The 22,647-nt window shown below is 43.1% G+C and overlaps 2 protein-coding genes and 1 pseudogene across 2 annotated transcripts; 2 read left to right on the forward strand and 1 right to left on the reverse strand.

The window, feature by feature from the left end:
* Positions 1-976: 976 nt before the first annotated feature.
* Positions 977-1,726, reverse strand: LOC121012356 (cytochrome c oxidase subunit 7C, mitochondrial-like). The gene has a single exon (XM_040447427.1). The coding sequence runs from the start codon at positions 1,166-1,168 to the stop codon at positions 977-979; it is 192 nt and encodes a 63-aa protein (XP_040303361.1). The 5' UTR covers positions 1,169-1,726.
* A 918-nt stretch (positions 1,727-2,644) lies between these two features.
* LOC121012350 (60 kDa heat shock protein, mitochondrial-like) lies at positions 2,645-4,960 on the forward strand (annotated as a pseudogene).
* Positions 4,961-10,674: 5,714 nt separating this feature from the next.
* Positions 10,675-13,204, forward strand: DEFB132 (defensin beta 132). Its single transcript, XM_040446803.1, has 4 exons — positions 10,675-10,928; positions 12,079-12,362; positions 12,876-12,983; positions 13,166-13,204. The coding sequence occupies exons 1-4, from the start codon at positions 10,739-10,741 to the stop codon at positions 13,202-13,204; spliced, it is 621 nt and encodes a 206-aa protein (XP_040302737.1). The 5' UTR covers positions 10,675-10,738.
* The last annotated feature ends 9,443 nt before the right edge of the window (positions 13,205-22,647 follow it).

The following is a 22,647-nucleotide window of genomic DNA, read 5'->3' on the forward strand; positions in this document are numbered from 1 at the left end:
TACCCTATTTGGAAGATCTGACTTTGGAATCATTTAAATATTTAACCTAATATAAGAATATCAAAATTTTTAAAGCAATCCCTAAAAATTAAAAGCAAAAGAAATCAAATTAAACCGTGCGTAGAACTGGCAGCATGACCACAAATAGAAGAACTATTTAAAGTGCTGGGAGGGGCGCCTGGGTGGGTCAGTCGGTTGAGCGTCCGACTTCAGCTCAGGTCATGATCTCGCGGTCCGTGAGTTCGAGCCCCGCGTCGGGCTCTGGGCTGATGGCTCAGAGCCTGGAGCCTGCTTCAGATTCTGTGTCTCGCTCTCTCTGACCCTCCCCTGTTCATGTTCTGTCTCTCCCTGTCTCAAAAATAAATAAACGTTAAAAAAAAAAAATTTTTTAATAAAATAAAAAAATAAAGTGCTGGGAGGGGCGCCTGGCTGCTCAGTCAGTAGAGCATGCGACTCTTGGTCTCGGGGTTGTGAGTTCGAGTCCCATGTTGGGGGGTAAAGGTTACTTTAAAATAAAATCTTTTAAAAAAATGTGATGGGAAATAATCATTCCCATTTTGTTTGTAAAAGGAGAAATGGGAAAAATAAGATACAAGTTTATCAAAAGGGTACTGTTTTGAGCTAAACCACTGTACATCCATATGCGTAGAGTGATGTAAAATTAGAAAGAATCCTGAGGATCCACATTTTTAGATGTGAAAAGAGCTCTTGGACATATTAAATTGTCGCGAGGAAGCTAAGGACCCATAAGCATAGGATGATACAATTATTTTGTATAATTTGCTCAATTTCATTGAGTAAATTTGGCTTTTTGTTCTTTTGGCATACAGTTCTTTGAATTTTGACATGGTTGTTTTTCATGCCTCAAGTTCATTAACAAACATACCGGGTATGTTGAATTCAAGCGTTTGAAAAGAGATCGCACCTCTTAAAATGTTCCTTTTCACATCTGCTTAATGGATTACTTAAAACATTCTTATTTCTCGAGCAGTCGGTGTCTTACTATAAACAAAGTTGCAGTGAATCCAGATCCAAAGTACACAGTCATCATATTTAGTAACCACCACTTGTTTTCCACTGAAAATGGCAAATTCTCCCCTGGACCCTCCTCAGAGTGGCTCCTACAGACCACAGAGGCTGTGAACCTCCAGATGCTCTGTCCCAACATAGTGCAGTTGGAAGCTGGGCAAAAGGCACGACAGACACCCAAGACGAAAGATACCGTAGCACCACACCAAGTCCCCGCCTTATTCCCCGGTGTTGAATTTTGACACGTTTAGATTCGTGTAACCACCGCCACGAACAGAACATACAATAATAGCTTCATCACCTAAAAAATACCTCTTTCTATTCAAACTCTTATCCCACCACAACCCCCAGCAACCATTGATCTATTTTCCATCACTGTGGTTTTGCTGTTTCCTAGGATACCCGCTGAATGAAATGTTCTGTGACTGGCTTCTCTCACTCAGCTTGTCTTTCAGGTCTATCCAATTTTCCATGTGCATCAATGACTCATTCCTCTTTCCTGCCGAATAGTATTATATTCTAGAGATCTAGTGCAGATTTTTTTTTTTTTTCTCCTTTCACTCATTGAGATCATTTGGGTTTTTCCAGTTTAGGGCTGTCACAAAGTTGCTATAAACATTTGTTTATAGGTTTTTGGGTGGTCTTAGGTTTTCATTTCACTAGGGCAAATACCCACATGTAGGACTGCTAGGTCCAATGGGAAGTTGATGTTTAACTTTAAAAGAAACTGACAAACTATTTCCCAGAGTAACTGGGCCATTTTGCATTCCCACCAGCAATTCAAGAGATACAATTTTTTCCACATCCTCGCCAGCAATTGGTGTTGTTGGGATTTTTATTTTAGCAATTCTTATTAACGTTGTTTTAAAATGTTTTAAATGTTTTGAATGTTTTAAAAATTCACAGCTGGGGCGCCTGGATGGCTCAGTCGGTTAACTATCCAACTTCAGCTCAGGTCAGGATCTCACCATCTGTGAGTTCAAGCCCCACGTCGGGCTCTGTGCTGACAGCTCAGAGCCTGAAGCCTGCTTCAAATTCTGTGTTTCTGTCTCTCTCTCTCCCTGCCCCATCACTGCTCACACTCTGTCTCACTCTCTCTCTCAAAAATAAACATCGGAAAAAAAATTTTTTTAATTCATAGGATTGGGATGCCTGGATGTCTCAGTCAGTTAAGCATCCAACTTCAGCTCAAGTCATGATCTCACATTCATGAGTTCAAGCCCCACATCAGACTCCACACTGTCAGCTTCTCTCTCTCTTCATTATTCTCTGCCCCTCCGCCTCTCATGATCTCTCTCTCTCTCTCTCTCTCTCTCTTTCAAAATAAAAAAATCATAGGATTAAAAGAAAAGATATTACATATTATTTATGTAATTGACACAAAACACAAATACATAAAGGGAAGATAAAAATAAGCATCCAATACAAGAACCTATAGGAAAAACATCAAAATTAACTTTTTGGAACTGAAAGAAAGGCATATACATACTGAAAATAGTTTGCTACACACCCAAATCCTCCCTTAAAGCCAACAGCAAGCAGGATAGTGTAAGGGTAAACACAAATGAAAAAGATGAGCCTTGCCTCACTCGCCTCCGATGGCCTGCCTTGCTGCCCGCACGCCCTGCCACTGCCCTGCAAAAATGTTTCAGTTACCTGCAGTCTTTTGCCAAAGTAGACCAGGATCCAGGGCACTGGCTCCTCGTCTCACTCGGGCCTCCAAAGATACAAAATTTGGTGCAGATACGTGAGCCTTAATGCTCCAAGGTATAGACCTTTTAGCGGATGTTGTAGCCGTTACTATGGGGCCAAAGGAAAGAACAGTGATTATTGAACAGAGTTGGGGAAGTCCCAAAGTAACCAAAGATGGCAGGACCGTTGCAAAGTCCATGCACTTAAAAGATAAGTATCAAAATATTGGCCCTAAACTTGTTCAAGATGTTGCCAATAACACAGACGAAGAGGCTGGCGATGGCACGACTACTGCTGTGTCCTGGCACGCTCTATTGCCAAGGAAGGCTTCGAGAAGGTTAGCAAAGGTGCTAAGCCAGTGGACGTCAGGAGCGGTGTGATACTAGCTGTTGATGCTGTAAGCGCTGAACTTAAGAAGCAGTCTAAACCTGTGACAGCCCCAGAAGAAATTGCTCACATGGCTAGATTTCTGCAAGTGGAGACCAAGAAGTTGGCAACATCATTTCCGATGCAATGAAAAAGGCTGGAAGAGAGAGTGTCATCACAGTAAAGGTTGGAAAAACACGAAACGATGAATTAGAAATTGTTGAAGGCATAAAGGTTGATCGAGGTTATATTTCTCTGTACTTCATTAACACAGCAAAAGATCAGAAATGTGAGGGGCGCCTGGGTGGCTCAGTCGGTTGGGCGTCCGGCTTCGGCTCAGGTCATGATCTCACGGTCTGTGGGTTCAAGCCCCGCGTCAGGCTCTGTGCTGACAGCTCGGAGCCTAGAGCCTGCTTCGGATTCTGTGTCTCCCTCTCTCTCTGCTCCACCCCTACTCATGCTCTGTCTCTCTCTGTCTCAAAAATAAAAATGAACATTAAAAAAATATATAAAAAAAAGAAATGTGAATTCCAAGATGACTATGTTCTACTGAGTGAAAAGAAAATGTCTAAAACAGAAAAAAAAGAAAATTTCTAGTGTCCAGTCCGTTGTACCTGCTCTTGAAATGCCAATGCTCACTGCAAGTCCCTGTTCATAACTGCTGAAGATGTTCACGGAGAAGCTTTGAGTACACTTGTTTTGAATAGGTTAAAAGTTGGTCTTCAGGTGGTAAGCAGCCAAAGCTCTAGGTTTTGGTGACAACAGAAAAAAAAATTGCTTAAAGACATGGCTATTGCTACTGGTGGTGCAGTGTTTGGGGAAGAAAGATTGACTCTAAATCTTGAAGATGTTCAGCTTCATGACTTAGGAAAAGTTGGAGAGGTCAATATGACCAAAGATGATTCCATGCTCTTAAAAAGAAAAGGTAACAAGGCTCAAATTGAAAAACGTATCCAAAAAAAATCACTTGAAATCAACAGTTAGATATCACAACTAGTGAATATGAAAAAGAAAAGCTGAATGAACATCTGGCAAAACTCTCAGAGTAGCTGTGCCGAAGGCTGGGACAAATGATGTTGAAGTGAGTGAAAAGAAAGACAGAGTTACAGATGCCCTCAATGCTCCACGAGCTGCTACTGAAGATTCTCTGGGAAGGGGCTGTGCCCTGCTTTGGTGCATTCCAGCCTTGGATCCAATAACTCCAGCTAACGAAGATCTTCAAAATTCCTGCGATGACCATTGCTAAGAATGCAGGTGTTGAATGATCCTTGATAGTTGAGAAACGTATGCAAAGTCCCTTAGAAGTTGGTTATGACGCTACGCTTTGGAGATTTTTTGAATGATGGTGGGAAAAGGAGTCACTGATCCAACTAAGGGTGTAAGAACTACTTTACTAGATACTGCTAGAATTGCCTTTCTGTTAACTATAGCAGAAGTCGTCGTCACCGGAATTCCTAAAGAAGAAAAGGACCCAGGAATGGGTGGAATGGGTAGACTGGGAGGGGGTATGGAAGGTGGAATGTTCTAATTCCTAGAACAGTGCCTTACCATTATGAATGAACTGTGAGAGGAAACTCAAGGCAGGGCCCTTCAACAATAACTTCAGAGAATTCCACTGGAGGAAATGACTGAAGAAAAGTCTGGCTGGTGTTTAAGAAAATCATGATAACCATCAGTTACTGGTTTCGGTTGACAACAAATTCTGATTTACTGCTGTCATTGTCCATGCTCACAAAGAATGTATTTTGTACTTTTGAATAAAAAGAGGCATTTTTACTACTATGATGTTAAAATCGGGATTTTCATACTTGCCATCACCAGATGAAAAGTTAAGAAGCAGTCTTTCTGTGGAGAGCAAGAATAATTGTGTACAAAGTAGAGAAACAGCCAACTATGTGGCAACTTTTGTGTAATGAAAATTTGTTTAAAGTTAGAAAAAGAAAGAGCCTTAATTCTCCCTGTTAGAGACTTATTACCCCTCCCCTCCCTTTTCTTAGAGCATTTACTTTAGAAAACTTGTAAGTTCCTTCTCTTTCTTTAAAACATTTATTATTATTTTTTTAATGTAAATAGACTTCTTGACCACTTTACAACCCAGGAATGTCTTTCTCAAAGACCTGGGAGCCACCTCTCTGAAATGTAGTCACAGTTTTTGTGGGTAGGTAGGAGCCTAACTTCAGCAGGTTCCTCAGGCTCCTCGCTCTAAGTTTCAAAACTACCACCTGCCACAAGGATATGAGAATTTTGTTTTTCCTTTGGGTGAAACCAATCAGCAAACACAGAGAAGCCACTCTACGTATCAAGTGAATCTAGGATCAGCAATGTGTGACAAATGGTACTTTCTGGTCCTCTTCAGGGCTAGGGAGTGTTTGTCTTGAGAACATGTCTGTAATGAGTTGTATCTTCTTGGCTATAGAAATGGGTAAGATTTTGGTCTTTGCAATCTCTTAGCAGATTGTCTACGGTATGCATCACGTCCCAGTTTAATGCTTATTTAGTGACAAAACGGTTTTCTTTCTCTTCTACGTCTGTGGGGAGGTTTTATGGGTTGAGAAGAGATTTTATTTTTAATTACATTCCCCCCAACAATAGCAAATACATACATACATGTGCATGCACACACACACACACGCACACACAGAGATGACATCATCAGCAAAACTAAGTGAAAAAAAAAAAGAGTAGAAAGAAATGGAAGTGAGGAAACAAACAAAAAAATGAAAGTGGGCTACACGCACAACAATAAAAGCACTAACATGTGCCCCGACATGGAGAAAATCCCGCCTTGGATGTAAGATTCACCCAGTTGTTCTCAAATGTGGTCTCTGAAAAGGGAGCCCTTGAGCATTGTTGGTGGGAACGTAAACTGGTGCAGCCACTATGGAAAACCACATGGAGGTGTTTCAAAAAATTACAGATAGAACTACCACTGATTCAGCAATCCCACTTCTGGGTATTTATTTGAAGGAAATAAAAACACCAACTGGAAAAGGTATCCGCACCTCCCAGTTCACTGCAGGGTTATTTACAATAGCCAAGATAGGGGAACCAACCTAAGTGTCCATCGACGGATGGATAGATGTGGTTTACATATACAATGGAATCTAATTCAGCCATAAAAAGAATGAAATCTTGCCACTTGCAACAGCATGGGTTGAGGGCATTATGCTAAGTCAGAAAGAGAAAGACAAATGTTGTATGATCTTACTTATATGTGGAATAAACCAAACAAAAACCAAGCTCACAGACAGAGAACAGACTGACGGTTGCCAGAGGTGGGAGTGGGAAAAGGTGGGCAGTTTGCCAGAGGTGGGCAAAACGGATGAAGGGGACCAAATGGTACAAACTTCCAGCTCTAAAATAAATAAGTCATGGAGATGTACTGTACAACATGGAAACTATATTTAATAATACTGTATTGCAGGGGCACCTGAGTGGCTCAGTCGGTTGAACGTCCGACTTCAGCTCAGGTCATGATCTCGCGGTCCGGGAGTTCAAGCCCCGCGTCGGGCTCTGTGCTGACGGCTCAGAGCCTGGGGCCTGCTTCGGATTCTGTGTGTGTGTCTCTCTCTCTGCCCCTCCCCGCTCATGCTCTGGCTCTCTCTCTGTCAAAAATAAACATTAAAATTTTTTTTTCATAAAAATAAAAATAATACTGTATTCCATATTTGAAAGTTGCTAAAAGAGCAAATCTGAGGTTCTCATTGTAAGAGAACAGAAACTCTGTAATTATGTGTGCTAATGGAATTAGCATTAAATCTAATTAGCATTAGAATTAAATCTATAGGAATTCTATACACATATAGAATCATTATATTCTATACCTGAAACTAATATAACATATTCAATTATACCTCAATTAAAAAAAAAAAAAGTGTGGTCTCTGAACCAGCAGCAGCAACACCATGGGAAATGCCAATCTTAGACCTACCTGAGACCCACTGAATCAGCAACTCTGGGGGTAGAAGCTCAACAACATGTATTTTCACCAATCTTCTGCATGACTCAGATACGTGCTATAGTTTGAAAACCACAGGACCAGGCAAATAGGTCTGAGAACCACCTGTCAAATCTGGAGGGTTCCTACACGTGGGAATATGTGGAGGTGGGTGGCCAGGGAATTTCTGCACTGAACTAGTCACTCAAGAGTCTCTGAAACACCAAATTTAAAAAACCCTTATAGGGATGCCTGGCTAGCTCAGTTGATAGAGCATGTGACTGTGATCTCAGGGTCATGAGTTCAAGCCCCACCTTGGGTGTGGAGCCTACTTAAAAATAAATAAATAAAATAATTTTATAATAAAATAAAAATTAAATTTAGTAATTTAATTTAGCAACACTGGGGCCAGCATTTGCTCCCAATACATACATACACACACACACACACACACACACACACACAATGTCCATGAACTCTTGGCAAGGGCAGCTCAGAAGACAGTGACTATTTCCCTCCAGACTCCAAAGATAGGGTTCCAGTTTCACCAGAGGAAAAGTATCTCTCATTCCTGCCTTCACCCCAACTCTAGTCAAGGCAAGCACAGTCCAAAAGACTGGACCTCCTTCCCCCACCTAACTCCCACTCCTAGGGTGCAGGCTCTCCCCTAGGAGCACCAAGTCAAGAATACTTGGACTGTGATCACCCTCCCTCCTCATAGGCAGAGGTTCCAAGAAGGGCAAGCCAAGAAGACAGAGGTTACCATGACCCCAACACATGCTCCAGCTTATAGGGCAGTGGTGTCACTCCAGGAGAAGCCAGTTTGCTCCAGGTCTCAAGGGGGCAGACAAGACAGGTGCACTGGTATGTCTGTAACACTTTGAGACAGAACCCCCCTTCTTTCTGAATCAGAAATTTAGGTATCTTATATACAGTGCAGCGCTGGGTATGCTTTATGATCTAATATGAAATTTTCAGGGTGAATGAATTAAGCATCTATATTTATGGATAGGGCAAATAATATTCAGTCTGAATTCTGAAATACTTTATGTATTTTTTATGTTCTAAAAAGTCATTCACTAGGTAGTGTGTGTGTGTGGTCTTCTGATATTTAGGTTTCAGATATTTAATTAAATTTAGACTTTTGAGTGGTCATCTTTATAACAATAACGTTATACATATCCTTAGATGTCCTTTTCTTTTTACAGCATCTACTGGTTTCCTTCTAGAACAATGATAGAATTAGCTTATTTTTTATCTCTCCTCCCTTTCCAAAACATCCAATATGAGTCAATACAATGTTATCTCAATGTTCTCAATGTTATCTCTACATTGCCAAATATGTCTACACCTTTATCACTTGATTCTTCAGCCTTGATTGATGTTCTTTGAGTTACACCTATTAAAGATGAGGCAATCAGCAAGTTAGTCCCTATCTCTTGGGATGCTCACCTATGAAATCCAGCCATCCTTCTGTAAGGAAGGCCACATGGGGAGGCCTAAATGAAGAGGTCCCTCACGCCCACTGAGTTTATAACTGATAGCACCACCCTGGCAGCCATATGAACGAGCCATCTTGGAAGTAGATCCTCCAGCCCCAGCTAACGTGCCCCAGGTGACGCCATGCGGAACAGAGATGAGCCTCTCCTACTGAATCCTGCCCAAACTGCAGAGTCAGGAGCTAAGTGAACGACTACTGCGGTTCTCGCCACTAAACCAGTTTGTTATATAGCAACAGATAACCAGAATAATAAGCAGGATTAGAATTCTTTCCTAAACCGGGTACTGAGGGTCCCCAGACCAAGCCGAGAGAAGTGGTTCTACAGTACTAAATGGCATGCCGAGGTCAACTATTCTACCGATTCCTGACTGCAAGAAACTTATTATTCTAACCCGGTCAGTCAGCTGGCATTAACTAATACAAAACATGACGTATTAGCCAATATAAAAATGCCACCCCTAGCTGGCCAACTGAGTCAAGAGAATATTATTGGCTCTAAGATACGTCGGCCAAGGAACCCAGGCTGGTCAATCGTACATCTAAGGTAATCTCCTTGGTGATCTCTGTCTAGCGTGACTAACAGGTTTCATACTGTTGTTTTCAGCTTAATTGTAAACCCTCCATGAATAAGGCAACATCTAAGGGTTTAGAGGGCTGGATCTCTTACTCTGCCCAAGACAGTCACTCCCTCATCACTCCAGAGGGTAGCTGTGGAAGCATCATGGTGAGTCCCAGAAATTTTGGAATGGTTGCTCACTCCTCTAGGGTACAGGTCATGTATCCATAGGTCAAACAAGGAAAGTCATTTTTGCAAATTGGAAGAACATCCCAGAAGGGATATGGTGACCAGTCTAGGAAATGTCCCATTTAGTCATAAGGGTCAATCAGTTAATGGCTGTTATTTCTATTGGTGGGCATAAACATGGGCCTACTGCATTACTCCCCCCCAACCCCCGCCCAAAAAAAAAAAAAGATAAATAAATAAAAACTGTTAAGTGACCTAATCAACAAAATAAAAGGTAAATGATTATGGACCTGAAGTAGCAGCAATATTAATGTTAGGGAAAGAGCACATTTCGCTACTTCCGGGTTCCAGTGGAGTAACTAACCTCACACATTCTCTTCAAAGCGGACGTGGCTGCCACAGAGCAGTGATGAAGAAATTCCCCAGAGGGAGCTGGCCAGAGCTGATCTGCAGAGGTGGCCATGGGGCAGAGAGGCAGTTAGTTGCCTGAGGACACAGCCAGTGGTGCTACTGGAGTGGCCACCAGGGGGAAGGAGCATGGCCTGAGCAGGGCTGGAGCTGGGCTGAGAGCCATGGGGCTCCTTGGCTGAATTTAAAAATGGAGAACTGGAACCCAGAATGAAATGAGCGGTTTGTGGTGTTCTTCCATCGGCCGGCCTAGGTCCGCTCTTTCACTTCCAACACCCTCCACTGTCAAAGCCTAACACAGGGCCAGCTGGCAAAAGAGGCATCTTTCCAGGGTTCAAATCCAGTATCGCAAAGCAGGACAAAGAAGGGTGGATTTGGGGCTAAGAGAATAAACTGGTAATCAGCGCATCTACACACGGAGGATAGCAGAACAGAAGGATCCAAGACTAACTTCATCCCACCACCAAATCACCCCCTTCTTGTTGTTGATTAAATAATAGATACTTCTATGAGTTAAGCCACTGTTAGTTGAATTGCCCGTCTCTTGCGACGCCACATATTTCTAATTGAAACAGGAAGTGTTGGCGTGTCTTTAGTGAGCCGTCCGCCTTGTAAATGAGTCCCTGCAATAGGTCTAATCACTGTATGGTGTCAGTTGCATCCATGTTTCACCAACATTTAGAATGCTTTTGGCTTTCTGCTATTGTAAACAATGTTGAGATAGACCTCTTTGTGTATTTGTTCGATTATTTCCGTTAGACCGAAGTCCAGGAATAGAGTTACCGAGGCAAAATGCAGGCATTTTTCAAGACTCCTGGTGCATATTGCCAAATTGCTCTCTGAAAGCAAAACAGTACCAATCAACACGCCCAGCAGCGGTGCAAAAGAGCAGTCGTTTCTCCCACACCCTTGCCGACACTGGCTAGGAAGCATATTTTGAAAGATGGTGCTGTGTTCTGCCTCTTCCCCTCCCAACAGCCTAGAATACAAGCGCTCAATAAATCAATCACAGCTACAGACTGGTAGCCATTATGATCTAATCTGACTGTTCTGGGTGGCAATGAACTCTTCCTCTGGTTCACTGCCCAGTATCCTGGCATCATGTGGCTCCTATAAAGGCAGTAGCTCCAAGCACATCACACAGAGGGGCCGGACTCCATTAAACCGCCACCATGCTTCCCAAGGCATCCCTTCGGCCATGAAGCTCCTGTTCCTGGTCTTTGCATCCCTTGGATTCCTGGTGACTCCAGGTAAACTGGATGGAGGAGGAGGGCTGGGGGGCAGGAATGCTAACAGATCTGGTTGCTCGGGTGACAGGCAAGCCAGGTGGAGGCTTGGAGGCAGGACTTACCCCCCTGAGTTCCAGCCTAAGGTAGGGATCACTCAAAATTCACCACCGGCCTCAATACCCCGTACCCAGCCACTACCCTGTGTACGATCTTCTACAAAAACCAGTCCTCAAACTTTTTTCCTGTTTTAAGACAAAAGTCAACCTCAACCTGGTCCAAAATACCTTTCTCTCACTTTATGTGAGCTCCCTATATCTAAGCTCCTAAGATGCTGAGAAGGCCACTCTCTCTGCCACTTTCATCAGCCCCAGAGTTAGTGCTCAGAGGAGAGGCTGGGCCTAGGAGCAAGGGTCCCATCCCCATGCCCAACAGAGTGCTGGCAGGCAGGGCGAAGACACCTCCCAGAGGGCAAGTTCACACAGGATGGCAAACAAGGTGCTCCACCTGAACCCTGGGGTGAGGAGAGCAAGCAGAGCCAGAGAGAAAGAAATCAGACAGCCAGGCAATGGGTGCGTAGAAATCCAGAAAGGAACGGTGCTCAGAAGATGCCACTGCTGAGGTGATGGCAGACGGAGCTAAGACACAGCCATCAGATTTAACCAGAAGGTGGCCCCTGGTATCCGGCAGTGTATGAATGCATAAAAACCCCATAAGTAGCAATCATTAATTTCCCTTTAAGGCGTTGGGGAACGATTTGACCTTTTTTTTCCTTGCCCTGGGTCGGCTGATACTTGGTTTCCTATTCCCTGAGAACAAATGAGGCAGAAAAGTGGAGGCCGGGGGGTAAGAATAGCCCCAACTCCCCCTTTCAAGGGTTCAGGTTCCTCCCTGCCATGAAGACCCGGCTCCCCACACCCCGATTTCACCCACACATCCTGTGGCACCAACTACAGTGATGTCACAGGCGGAGACTGGCGGAGAAAGAGCTCCTTGGGGTTCCCCAGAGGCCGTCAGTCCAGGCAAGTCCTGTCTCCTCTTGCCGGACTTCCCCCCTCTCATTTGCCTGCTGTCTCAAGTGGCCATCTCAGAATAAAAAGCCAAACGCTCCCCTACGGCCCCGATCCCTGGGCAGGCCCCGGGGCTGCCTCCACCCTGAACTTCTCCTCTGCAGCCAGCGGGGGTGGGTCGGGCTGTGGGCGCAAGTTCCCAGGACCCTGCAGGCTGCACTGCAGCTCCCTGGAGAGATCCACCTTCATGTGCGACAGGAGCAAACAGTGCTGCACCAAAGACCACGGGAGGCCCATCGCGCCACCGCCTGTCCACAGATCGAAGCAGCTCTGCAGAACAGCTACGAAAAGCCAAACCGAGAAGCAACCGACGGCTACGACGCCACGACCACGATCTACGATACCACAGCCGCGGTGCACAACGCGACACCATCTCCAAGTCGTCCCAGTACTGTTAGCCCCACCCCCACGAATGGTGGAGGCTCCCTCCTTCCGCGGCTCCGGTTTATGGCCCATCTCAAAGCTCCTGTCTTCTACAACGCTCTGCCATCCACTTAATAAACCCTGGAGTCTGTATCTAGCCCACACGAAGGCCTCCCAGTTGGACTCCTCCATGGGGTATGTTGTCAGTCTGGGGGCTCTAAGACCTAATACCAAGACAGAGGTAGGCACGAAACGATTTCACTGAGGGGGAAACACCTGTGGCAGGAGGAGGGGAGGAGCAGGAGGCAGGGGAGCCTTCAGACTGCAATGCGGGTCTGATACCTGTGAAAGGAGAGGGACGGGAGGACTGGAGAGGAGGAGCCTGAGATTACAGGTCTAGGGCTGATGGAAAGGCTCGGAGCCCCTCAGAGGAGCCCCACCCAGGGCAAGGAGCTCCAGGCTCGAGTATCCCCTGGGGTATAGTCCAGGGCTGGGAGCAGCCCCTGGAGAACATGGCCTTGGGTAAATGCTACTGCAGATCTGGAAGTATGGCAACCGGAGGCTGTCCACCAGCTACATCCTCACAGCCGCTTCTCTTGAAGGGAGGTCTGAGCAGTGCACCTCCATGGCTGCCACAAAGCAGGAGGTGAGAGAGAGGAGGGCTGAAGGTGCACGGTTTGGCCAGCCATGTTGACTGGCTGATGAGGTATTCATTTACTCGTTTGTGTAATAAAACGGACAAAATGCAGACATCCAACATCGGTAACGGTCTCAGAAAGCAAGGCCGCAATGGTGCTTGGGACGCAAATGTGCCCCCTCACAATATAGGAACTGGCACAGCCCTGTTGGAAAGTCAAGTGGAAATAAGAACAAAGAAACAGAACTTCTGCGTGTTTAATCCAGTTAACGTTACTTCTAGGAATCTATCCATTTGTCAAGTTATTCAAAGGAAGGAAAAAGGCACGGAGCTGTTCAATGCAACGTTACTTAAAATGGCAAGAAAACGGGAAAATTCTAAACGGCGAAACACTATATACTAATAACACATATAGTTACGAACAATGGAAATACTTAAGAGAATAGGGTACATACGAGTAACATGATCCAAAATAGCATTTATACAATGGTTGCCATTATATCAAACTATCTCTTCAAAGGATACAATGAAACTCATGAAAATTATGACTTTTTTTGCGGGGGGGAGGGGGTTGGAAAGCAGGATAAGTTTCCTCTCACATCCTGATGCCCATGAATTTTCTATAACATTTACATGACAGATGCCAAATTCCCCCGGAGAGAAACAAACCAGAACACTCAGGCCTAAATAATTCCAAGAAATCCTGGAAGCCAGCTAACCACACAAAAACACGGAACTGCCAATTCCCTACCTCACATCTCAAACCAAAATGAATTCCAGATGGTTTAAAAATGACAGTGTGAAAAACAAAGTATTAAAAGATTACATAGCGGGGCGCCTGGTTAAGCGGCCGACTTCGGCTCAGGTCACGATCTCACGGTGCGCGAGTTCGAGCCCCGAGTAGGGCTCTGGGCTGACAGCTCCGAGCCTGGAGCCCGCTTCAGATTCTGTGTCTCCTTCTCTGTCTCTGCCCCTCCCCAACTTGTGTTCTGTCTCTCTCACTTTCTCTCAAAAATAAATAAAATATCTTTAAAAACTTAAAAAAAAAGATTATATAGTTAAATATTTGAGAGCAAGAAAGTTCTAAGTACAGCAATAAAGGAAAAAATCACATACAATTAAGCTAATTATATAGCATAAAATATTAAACTTCCACGTCAAAAAATATCATTTTGAAATATATCCATACTGTTGCATATATCAATAGTTCATTTATCTTGATTTATGAGTACTATTCCATAGTATGAATATACCACAATTTATTTATCCAGATTTGTTGATGGACATTTGGGTTATTCCCAGTTTAGGACTATTACAAATAAAGCTTCTGTGAACACTCATGTACAAGTCTCTGTATGGACCCTATGTTTTCATTTCCCTTTGTAAATACGTAGGAGTGGAATGGCTGGATCACATGGTAGGTGAATGTTTAACTTTTAAAAGAAATACCAAACTGGGGGCACCTGGGTGGCTCAGTTGGTTAAGTGCCTGGCTCTTGATTTTGGCTCAGGTCATGATCTCACGGTTCGTGGGATCGAGCCCCATGTCGGGCTCTGCACTGACAGCCTGGAGTCTGCTTGGGATTCTCTGTCACCCTCTCTCTCTGCCCCTCCCCCCAAAAATAAATAAATAAATAAATAAACATTAAAAAACAGAAGAAACAGGGGTGCCTAAGTGGCTAAGGAGGTTGAGTGTCTGACTTTGGCTCAGGTCATGATCTCACGGTTCGTGAGTTCAAGCCCCGCATCGGGCTCTGCACTGGCAGCTCAGAGCCTGGAGCCTGCTTCAGATTCTGTGTCTCCTTCTCTGCCTGTCCCTCCCCTGTTCATGCCCTGTCTCTCTCTCAAAAATAAATAAACAATAAAAAATTAAAAAAAAAAAAAAAACAGAAGAAATACCAAATTGTTTCCCAAGATGGTTGCATCATTATACATTCCCACCATCAAGGGAAAGTACACATTCTACTTGCCACCAGCACTGGGTATATGGTCGGTCTTTTAAATTTTAGCCACTCTAGTAAGCATGTAGTGGTATCTCATTGTGCTTTTAAATGTACAACTCTTTAATAACTAGTTACCCAAAAAAGTTTATTCTGTCTGATTCCATTTATATGAAATTCTAGAAAACTCCAAGTAATCCCTAATGACAGAAAGCAGACCAGTGGTTGCCTACGAATATGAGGGGCGGGTGGAAGGAGGAGTTACAATGAGGCATGAGGACACTTTGAGGCAGTGAATGTGTTCATTATCTTAATTGTGGTGACGGCCTGGCAGGGGTATACATAAGGCAAAAACTTCCCAACTCGGACCCTTTAAATGTGGGTAGTTTGTTGTATGTCAACGATACCTCAAAAGATATGTATATTAAAATAAACCTCAAAGTGAAACAGAAAAACTAAAGTATCATAAATAGTTAAATAGTTAAAAGGCAAATGACAAATTGAGACATATATGACAAAGTGCTGATACCCTAAAAATATAGTAAGTTAACATAAAGGAGGAAAACCTCAAACCTCTAGTAGAAAAAGGGCTGCGTGACATGAACTAGCAACGTAACTGTGAAAATGGCCAAAGAACATGGGGGAGAAAACGTCTTACTCGGTCTCAAATAAATGCAAATTGAACCAATTATATTCAATGGAACATCACTCAGCCATAAAAAGAATGAAATTTTGCCACTTGCAACAACATGGATGGACCTAGAAAGTAGGATGCTAAGTGAAATAAGTCAGACAGAGAAGGACCATGTGATTTCACTTACAGGTGAAATCTACAAAATAAAACAAATGCATAAACAAAGAACAACCACAAAGAGAAACACACCCATCAATACAGAGAATGAACACGGAGTCGGAGGAGTCGTGGGGAGGGCAGGGGCGGGGAAACAGGTGGAAGGGATTAAAAGTCACAAACTTCCAGTTATAATATAAACACCCAGGGTGAAAAGTATAGCATAGGGAATACAGTCAATAATACTGTAATAGTATCACAATACTTTTGTAACGGGTCACAGATAGTGACTCCACTGCTCAGGATGAGCATTGAGTAACGTATGTAATTGTTGCGCCACTGTGTGGTACACCTGAAACTAATATACGTCAAGTATACTTCAGATAAAAATAAAATTTTTAAATTTATAAAACCAATAAATGCAAATTAAAGCTGCAGTGACCTCTCATTTTTATCTATCAGATTGTCAGATATTCGAAAGATTTGCAAGCCCACGTTTGTCAAGGTATAGATAGAAACAAGCCTTGTCATCAGACTAGTTAGGACTAAACGGGTAAATCTGGAAGACATTTAGCTATCCTTCTCAAAAACCCTAAAAACGTTCATGCTTTTTGGCTCAGAGACTCGGATGTTAGGAATGAACACATTCTGAGGAGATAACAAGAATCCGTGGTTTTTCGTTGTTGTTGTTGTTGTTGTTTTTAAGAATCCAAGTGTTTTTTTAATGTATTGTACAAACACAGATAACAGCATAGATTAAAATAGCAAAAAACTCCAAACTACCTAAACGTCCAGAAATGAGAGAAGTGTTAAGCAGATATATTCATAATCTATAATGCATACATCCTTTCAAAAGGATAAATTTAGAGCTTTCTTCAGTCATACAGAAAGAATCCAACTGTTTTATTCACTCAAAGAGCACTATAAAAATCACATCCATATCGATCCCATTGTATACCAAAGATACATGCACACGCACAAACAGGCACCCAAAATGCTAGGGGGGGGGGTGTTCTAGCAACAGCTTTTATTTTTTCTCCGTGACCTTCTCAAAGAAAACAATGCAATGCATCCCACAGTAGCTTCAACTCCACAATGCAGTCATGAGAAATAAATGCTTTCCTGAAGATGTCACGGGGAAATAGGGAAGACATTTTCCATCACCCTATCCAGCAAAACTTCACAACCATTCCCTTTCAAAGTCCTTGGTTTCCTCCAAGTTCCTTTTTGGCCACTGACACCTCAGCCCACAGGTCCTGGGTCTTGGCAGTCACTGCACTCCTCCATTCATCAAGGCTCTTTCCCAGGCCTCCAATTCCCAACCCACTCCCTATAATTCCCCCGCATTCTCTACAACATACCTCTTGGCCTCTTGCTGCTTCTCTCCCATCCACCCTCTTCCCTCCGTAACCAGGTCAGCAGATAATAACCTTCCTTAGCACTTAATCTCTTTAGAAAATAGCATGGGATAGCAAGTAAATTATTTCTTTATCATCATAAAAACATTTCTTTTTTTTTTTTTTTAATTTTTTTTTCAACATTTATTTATTTTTGGGACAGAGAGAGACAGAGCATGAACGGGGGAGGGGCAGAGAGAGAGGGAGACACAGAATCGGAAACAGGCTCCAGGCTCTGAGCCATCAGCCCAGAGCCTGATGCGGGGCTCGAACTCACGGACCGCGAGATCGTGACCTGGCTGAAGTCAGACACTTAACCGACTGCGCCACCCAGGCGCCCCTCATAAAAACATTTCTGATAACCAGAGGCCCTAAATGGACAAAGATATGGGATTACGGATAATGTTTTCTGTTATTTATCTACTTTCTATTTTTTCTATAGTAAACACATTACCGAGAAAAAGTAATACTCTAACCAAAGCACGATAATTATAAAGCACATCACAACTCAAACTGGCAAAACATTTTCTTTTTTTTTTATTATATGAAGTTTATTGTCAAATTGGTTTCCATACAACACCCAGTGCTCATCCCAAAAGGTGCCCTCCTCAATACCCATCACCCACCCTTCCTTCCCTCCCACCCCCCATCAACCCTCAGTTTGTTCTCAGTTTTTTAGAGTTTCTTATGCTTTGGCTCTCTCCCACTCTAACCTCTTTTTTTTTTTCCTTCCCCTCCCCCATGGGTTTCTGTTAAGTTTCTCAGGAACCACATAAGAGTGAAACCATATGGTATCTGTCTTTCTCTGTATGGCTTATTTCACTTAGCATCACACTCTCCAGTTCCATCCATGTTGCTACAAAGGGCCATATTTCCTTCTTTCTCATTGCCACGTAGTACTCCATTGTGTATAAAGACCACAATTTCTTTATCCATTCATCAGTTGATGGACATTTAGGCTCTTTCCACAATTTGGCTATTGTTGAGAGTGCTGCTATAAACATTGGGGTACAAGTGCTCCTATGCATCAGTACTCCTGTATCCCTTGGGTAAATTCCTAGCAGTGCTATTGCTGGGTCATAGGGTAGGTCTATTTTTAATTTTTTGAGGAACCTCCACACTGTTTTCCAGAGTGGCTGCACCAATTTGCATTCCCACCAACAGTGCAAGAGGGTTCCCGTTTCTCCACATCCTCTCCAGCATCTGTAGTCTCCTGATTTGTTCATTTTGGCCACTCTGACTGGCGTGAGGTGGTATCTCAGTGTGGTTTTCATTCTGGCAAAACATTTTCTAGCTTCCTACTCATTTCCTCACTCCCCATCAAAGATTCACAGGGATGGGCCGCCTGGGTGGCTCAGTCAGTTAAGCGGCCGACTTCGGCCCAGGTCATGATCTCGCGGTCCGTGAGTTCGAGCCCCGCGTCAGGCTCTGTGCAGACAGCTCAGAGCCTGGAGCCTGTTTCGGATTCTGTGTCTCCCTCTCTCTGACCCTCCCCCATTCATGCTCTGTCTCTCTCTGTCTCAAAAATAAATAAACGTTAAAAAAAATAAAAATAAAAAGATTCACAGGGATCCATGGGGCACAATGGCTAGAAATGGCCAGAAGAGCATCAAAAGTACAAACTTCCAATTATAAAATAAATAAAGTCCTGGGATGATATGTATAACATGGTGACTATAATTAATAATACTGTATTATATATTTGAAAGTTGTGTTAAAGTATGCTTAAAACTAACATATGTCATTTATACCCCAATCTTTAAAAATGTACACAGACTTATAAAAAGGAACAATTCCAAGGCAGGATTCCAAAATTATTTGTGGTGCCACCAATGATGAACCATCAAAGGACGAGACACAACCTCTGAAAAAGATGGGATACTATGCCTTATTTCTATCCCCTTCACCCACAGTGCATGGAGGAGACAGAATTGAGGGGATACTAGAGAAAATGATGCACCACATTTCTACTTATAAAGTTTTTCCCACCCAAAATGTCTCTCCTAAAATTTCTTCCAGGTAAATGACCTCCAATGCTATTAGAAATCAATAAATCAATGGGATGCCTGGGTGGCTCAGTCAGTTAAGCGTCTGACTTCAGCTCAGGTCATGATCTCACCATTTGTGGGTTCGAGGCCCTAATCAGGCTCTGTGCTGCCAGCTCGGAGCCTGGAGCCTGCTTCGGATTCCGTGTCTCCCTCTCTCTCTGCCCCTCCCCTGCGTGCGCTCTGTCTCTCTCTCTTTCTCTCAAAAATAAACGTTAAAAAAAGTTTTTTTTAATTTTTTTACAGAAATCAATAAATCAAGTACAAAAAGAAAAAAAAAAGAAGGACATGGAGAATTTGTACTAAACAATTAACAAACTTGAATAATTAAAATACAAAATATTCTGCATAACTGAAAAAAAAAGAACGTTCTGCATGACTAGAAAAAATCAACATTTCCTCACAAAAACCTGCGGAAGATTCACAAAAATTAGCAAAGTCTTTGTAGATTGCAATAAATAAATGAAATTAAAATTAAATTAAATAATAAATAAATGAAATTAAGAGCAGGAATATACACACTTCACAGTCTTCACTCAGAGCAAAAGATGATCAGAAGTTGCAATAAAGAGAGAGGCAAGCGTCTGCTCTGCAGAGTATGAACAAAGAAATGCTAGATTCAAGAGCACCGGAGGAGCTGAAAACCACTCTAAAAGGAAAGAATTCAAAGATCACCTATTGATCTGTAAGACACCTGATTCCTTCTCCCTCTCTGCTTCAATTGGCCTGCCAGCCAGGCTTTGACTTCCTGGGCAGAAGATGAAAGAATTGCCTTCTGCGGTAGTCAAGGATACCAAGGGACTCTGGGGAGATGGCGGGGGACTGTTCTGCATCCTGACTTTAGTGGTAGTCAACACTCATACAACTGTATACCCAAAAGAGTCCATTTTACTCTAGGGTAATTTTTGAAATCAAAGAGTAAAAAACACAATCACAAAAGTGTCATGGGGGGGGGTGGGAGAAATGTCTTCAATATACTGAGACGACAGCGAACTTTTCATTTAGGTCAACACGTCCCTCTTATCAAATAAAGTATCAATACAAAATATTAAAGTGTAACTACTCAAGAGCTATAACTCAAACGTCTACAGACCCCTGAAGTAAACAATTCTCCTGTGAGAAGATGAGGATTCTTTCCCTCCCTTTTCCCCTGTGTCATTTTGCTACAGGGAACTGAAACCGGAATTATGGGGAACAGGTATGCTCTGAAAACCGAACAGAGCTCTAAATATGCTCGATCGCAATCACTATTTTAATAGGTGTGTATTTAGCTTGCTCCTCTATTTCTGCCAGTTTTTTTTCCTGGCAAAAGAAGACAACTCTGAATCTTGCTTCAAGGATAATTGTATGGTGATTGTATGCTTGGCCACGAAGGAAAGGACAGAGGGAGGGAGGAGAGTAGGAGGAGGGAAACTTCGTTAAGAGGTTGTCCTAGTAACCCACGTCAAGATGAATGTTAACCAACCAAACCAAAATGCTGCTATGAAATTGAATAGTCCTTAATATTCTATCTTTCAGAACAGTCGTATTCATAGAAGAAATTGAACTTGTGAGTTATCAAACTACAAATTGGCAGAAAGGCATGAAACCGATAAAAATAATGTACATACCATGGCATTATACCCAGGAAAAAAAATGGCACAGTAACTACTTTCAAGACATTCCATTCTGAAGCTGAAGTCCTGAAGTTTTTGAAAATAAAATGTTTATTTTCCTTAAAAAAAAAAAAAAAAAACAACTACATCCCATGGCCCTGGTTTATAAGCTGCAGAGAAAAAAAAATAAGCCACCAGTCTTCTAATATGGGCTGGTTTTTAAATTTATTTCAAGACTTTAGGGGCGCCTGGGTGGCTCAGTGGGTTAAGCGACCGACTCTGGCTCAGGTCATGATCTCACAATCCAGCCCCGTGGATTCCAGCCCCATGTCAGGCTCTGTGCTGACAGCTCAGAGCCTGGGGCCTGCTGCAGATTCTGTGCCTCTGTCTCTCTCTGCCCCTTCCCCGCTCACATTCTGTCTGTCTGTCTCTCTCTCTCTCAAAAATAAATATTTAAAATTTTTAAAAATAAAAATAAAATAAATATAAATATAAATAAAATAAATATAAATAAAATATAAATAAATATAAATAAATATATATAAATAAATATATATAATAAATAAAAATAAAAATAAAAAAATAAAAATAAAAATAAAAATAAAAATAAAAATAAAAATAAAAGACTTTACTTTTAAGTAATCTCTACACCCAACGTAGGGCTCTTAACTTCCAACCCAGGGATCAAGAGTCACAAGCTTTACTGAATGAGCCAGCCAGGCACCCCGATTTTTAAATTTTAATAATTATTATCTTATTTCCAAACGTAAAGGCAAATAATAAAATGTATGAAATGTTGATATTTCTCAGTGCATTAGTCTGCTCAGGCTCCCCTAACAAAATCCCATAGACTGAGTGGCTTAAACGACAGAGGTCTATTTGCTCACAGTTTTGGAGGCTGGAAGGCACCGATCCAGGGCTGGCAGGGTGGGTTTCTGGAAAGAGCCCTCCTGGCCATCTTCCGGCTGTGTCCTCACAGGGCGGACAGGGGGCTTGGTTCTGGGGTCTCTTCTTACAAGGAACCTAATCCGAAAGGATACGAGCCCCACCCTCATGGCCTCATTTATCCGTAAGCACTTCCTTAGAGGCCCCACATTCAAGTACAGTCACGGAGGGGGGGCTGGGGCTGCGACCTGTGGTTGGAGGAGGTCATCCAGAGGACGCGATAGCAGGTCGACCCGGGAGCTGGGAGGTCCCTCACCCCCTGCCCCGTCCTTAGCATGTTGGTTCCGCCCACCACCTCCACGGCCGGAGCCATTTTCAAGGACACAGCCTTGAGAGAGCGCTGTGTTGATGAGACCGTCGGAAATGGAGCCTTTGCGGAACCCATTAAGGCTCTCGAGACAAGCCTCTCGTAGGTAAGTTCCCTCGCTCATTGAACCAGCCACCCATCTGGGGGCGGATCTGCCCCCTTCTTGGGTCTCTCCCTGCCCTCTGGGTTCCGGGCGGTTCCAGATCTGCGCGCCCCCCCCCGCTCAAATTCCCCCAGTTTGGGAACTAACACCTGTGAATCTTGGGGGGACACAAATATTCAGTCTGTAGCACTCAGTTTTGGAATTTTTTTTTTTTTTTATTTATTTGGGGGCGAGCGCAAGTGGGGGAGAGGCAGAGAGAGAAGAACAGAGGATCTGAAGCAGCCTCTGCGCTGACAGGCTGACAGCATCGAGCCCAACGTGGGGCTGGAACTGACCAGCAGCCAGATCGTGACCTGAGCCCAAGTGCCCAAGTCGAGGTTCAACGACTCAGCTACCCAGGTGCCCCTGGAATTTCAGTACTTAATTTTACCAATTAGCAAAAAGCACAATTGACAAACAGTTATCATTGTTTTGAGAAAATGAATAGAGACGTGCTTCGATTCTTTTATAACGATGCATTGGTTAGAGAATGTCAAAACTTTTGAAAATAGA

The sequence above is a fragment of the Herpailurus yagouaroundi genome, unplaced genomic scaffold (assembly GCF_014898765.1).
Source record: "Herpailurus yagouaroundi ecotype Mexico unplaced genomic scaffold, PumYag 196, whole genome shotgun sequence".
Classification (NCBI taxonomy): Eukaryota; Metazoa; Chordata; class Mammalia; order Carnivora; family Felidae; genus Herpailurus; species Herpailurus yagouaroundi.

Excerpts from the sequence above, each read along its gene's own strand:
- LOC121012356 (XM_040447427.1), bottom strand. The coding sequence starts at position 1,168 with ATGTTGGGACAGAGCATCTGGAGGTTCACAGCCTCTGTGGTCTGTAGG.
- DEFB132 (XM_040446803.1), top strand. The coding sequence starts at position 10,739 with ATGAACTCTTCCTCTGGTTCACTGCCCAGTATCCTGGCATCATGTGGC. Across the intron at positions 10,929-12,078 it reads TGGATTCCTGGTGACTCCAG|CCAGCGGGGGTGGGTCGGGC; the intron begins GTAAACTGGATG and ends TCTCCTCTGCAG. Across the intron at positions 12,984-13,165 it reads TGGCTGCCACAAAGCAGGAG|GAACTGGCACAGCCCTGTTG; the intron begins GTGAGAGAGAGG and ends CTCACAATATAG.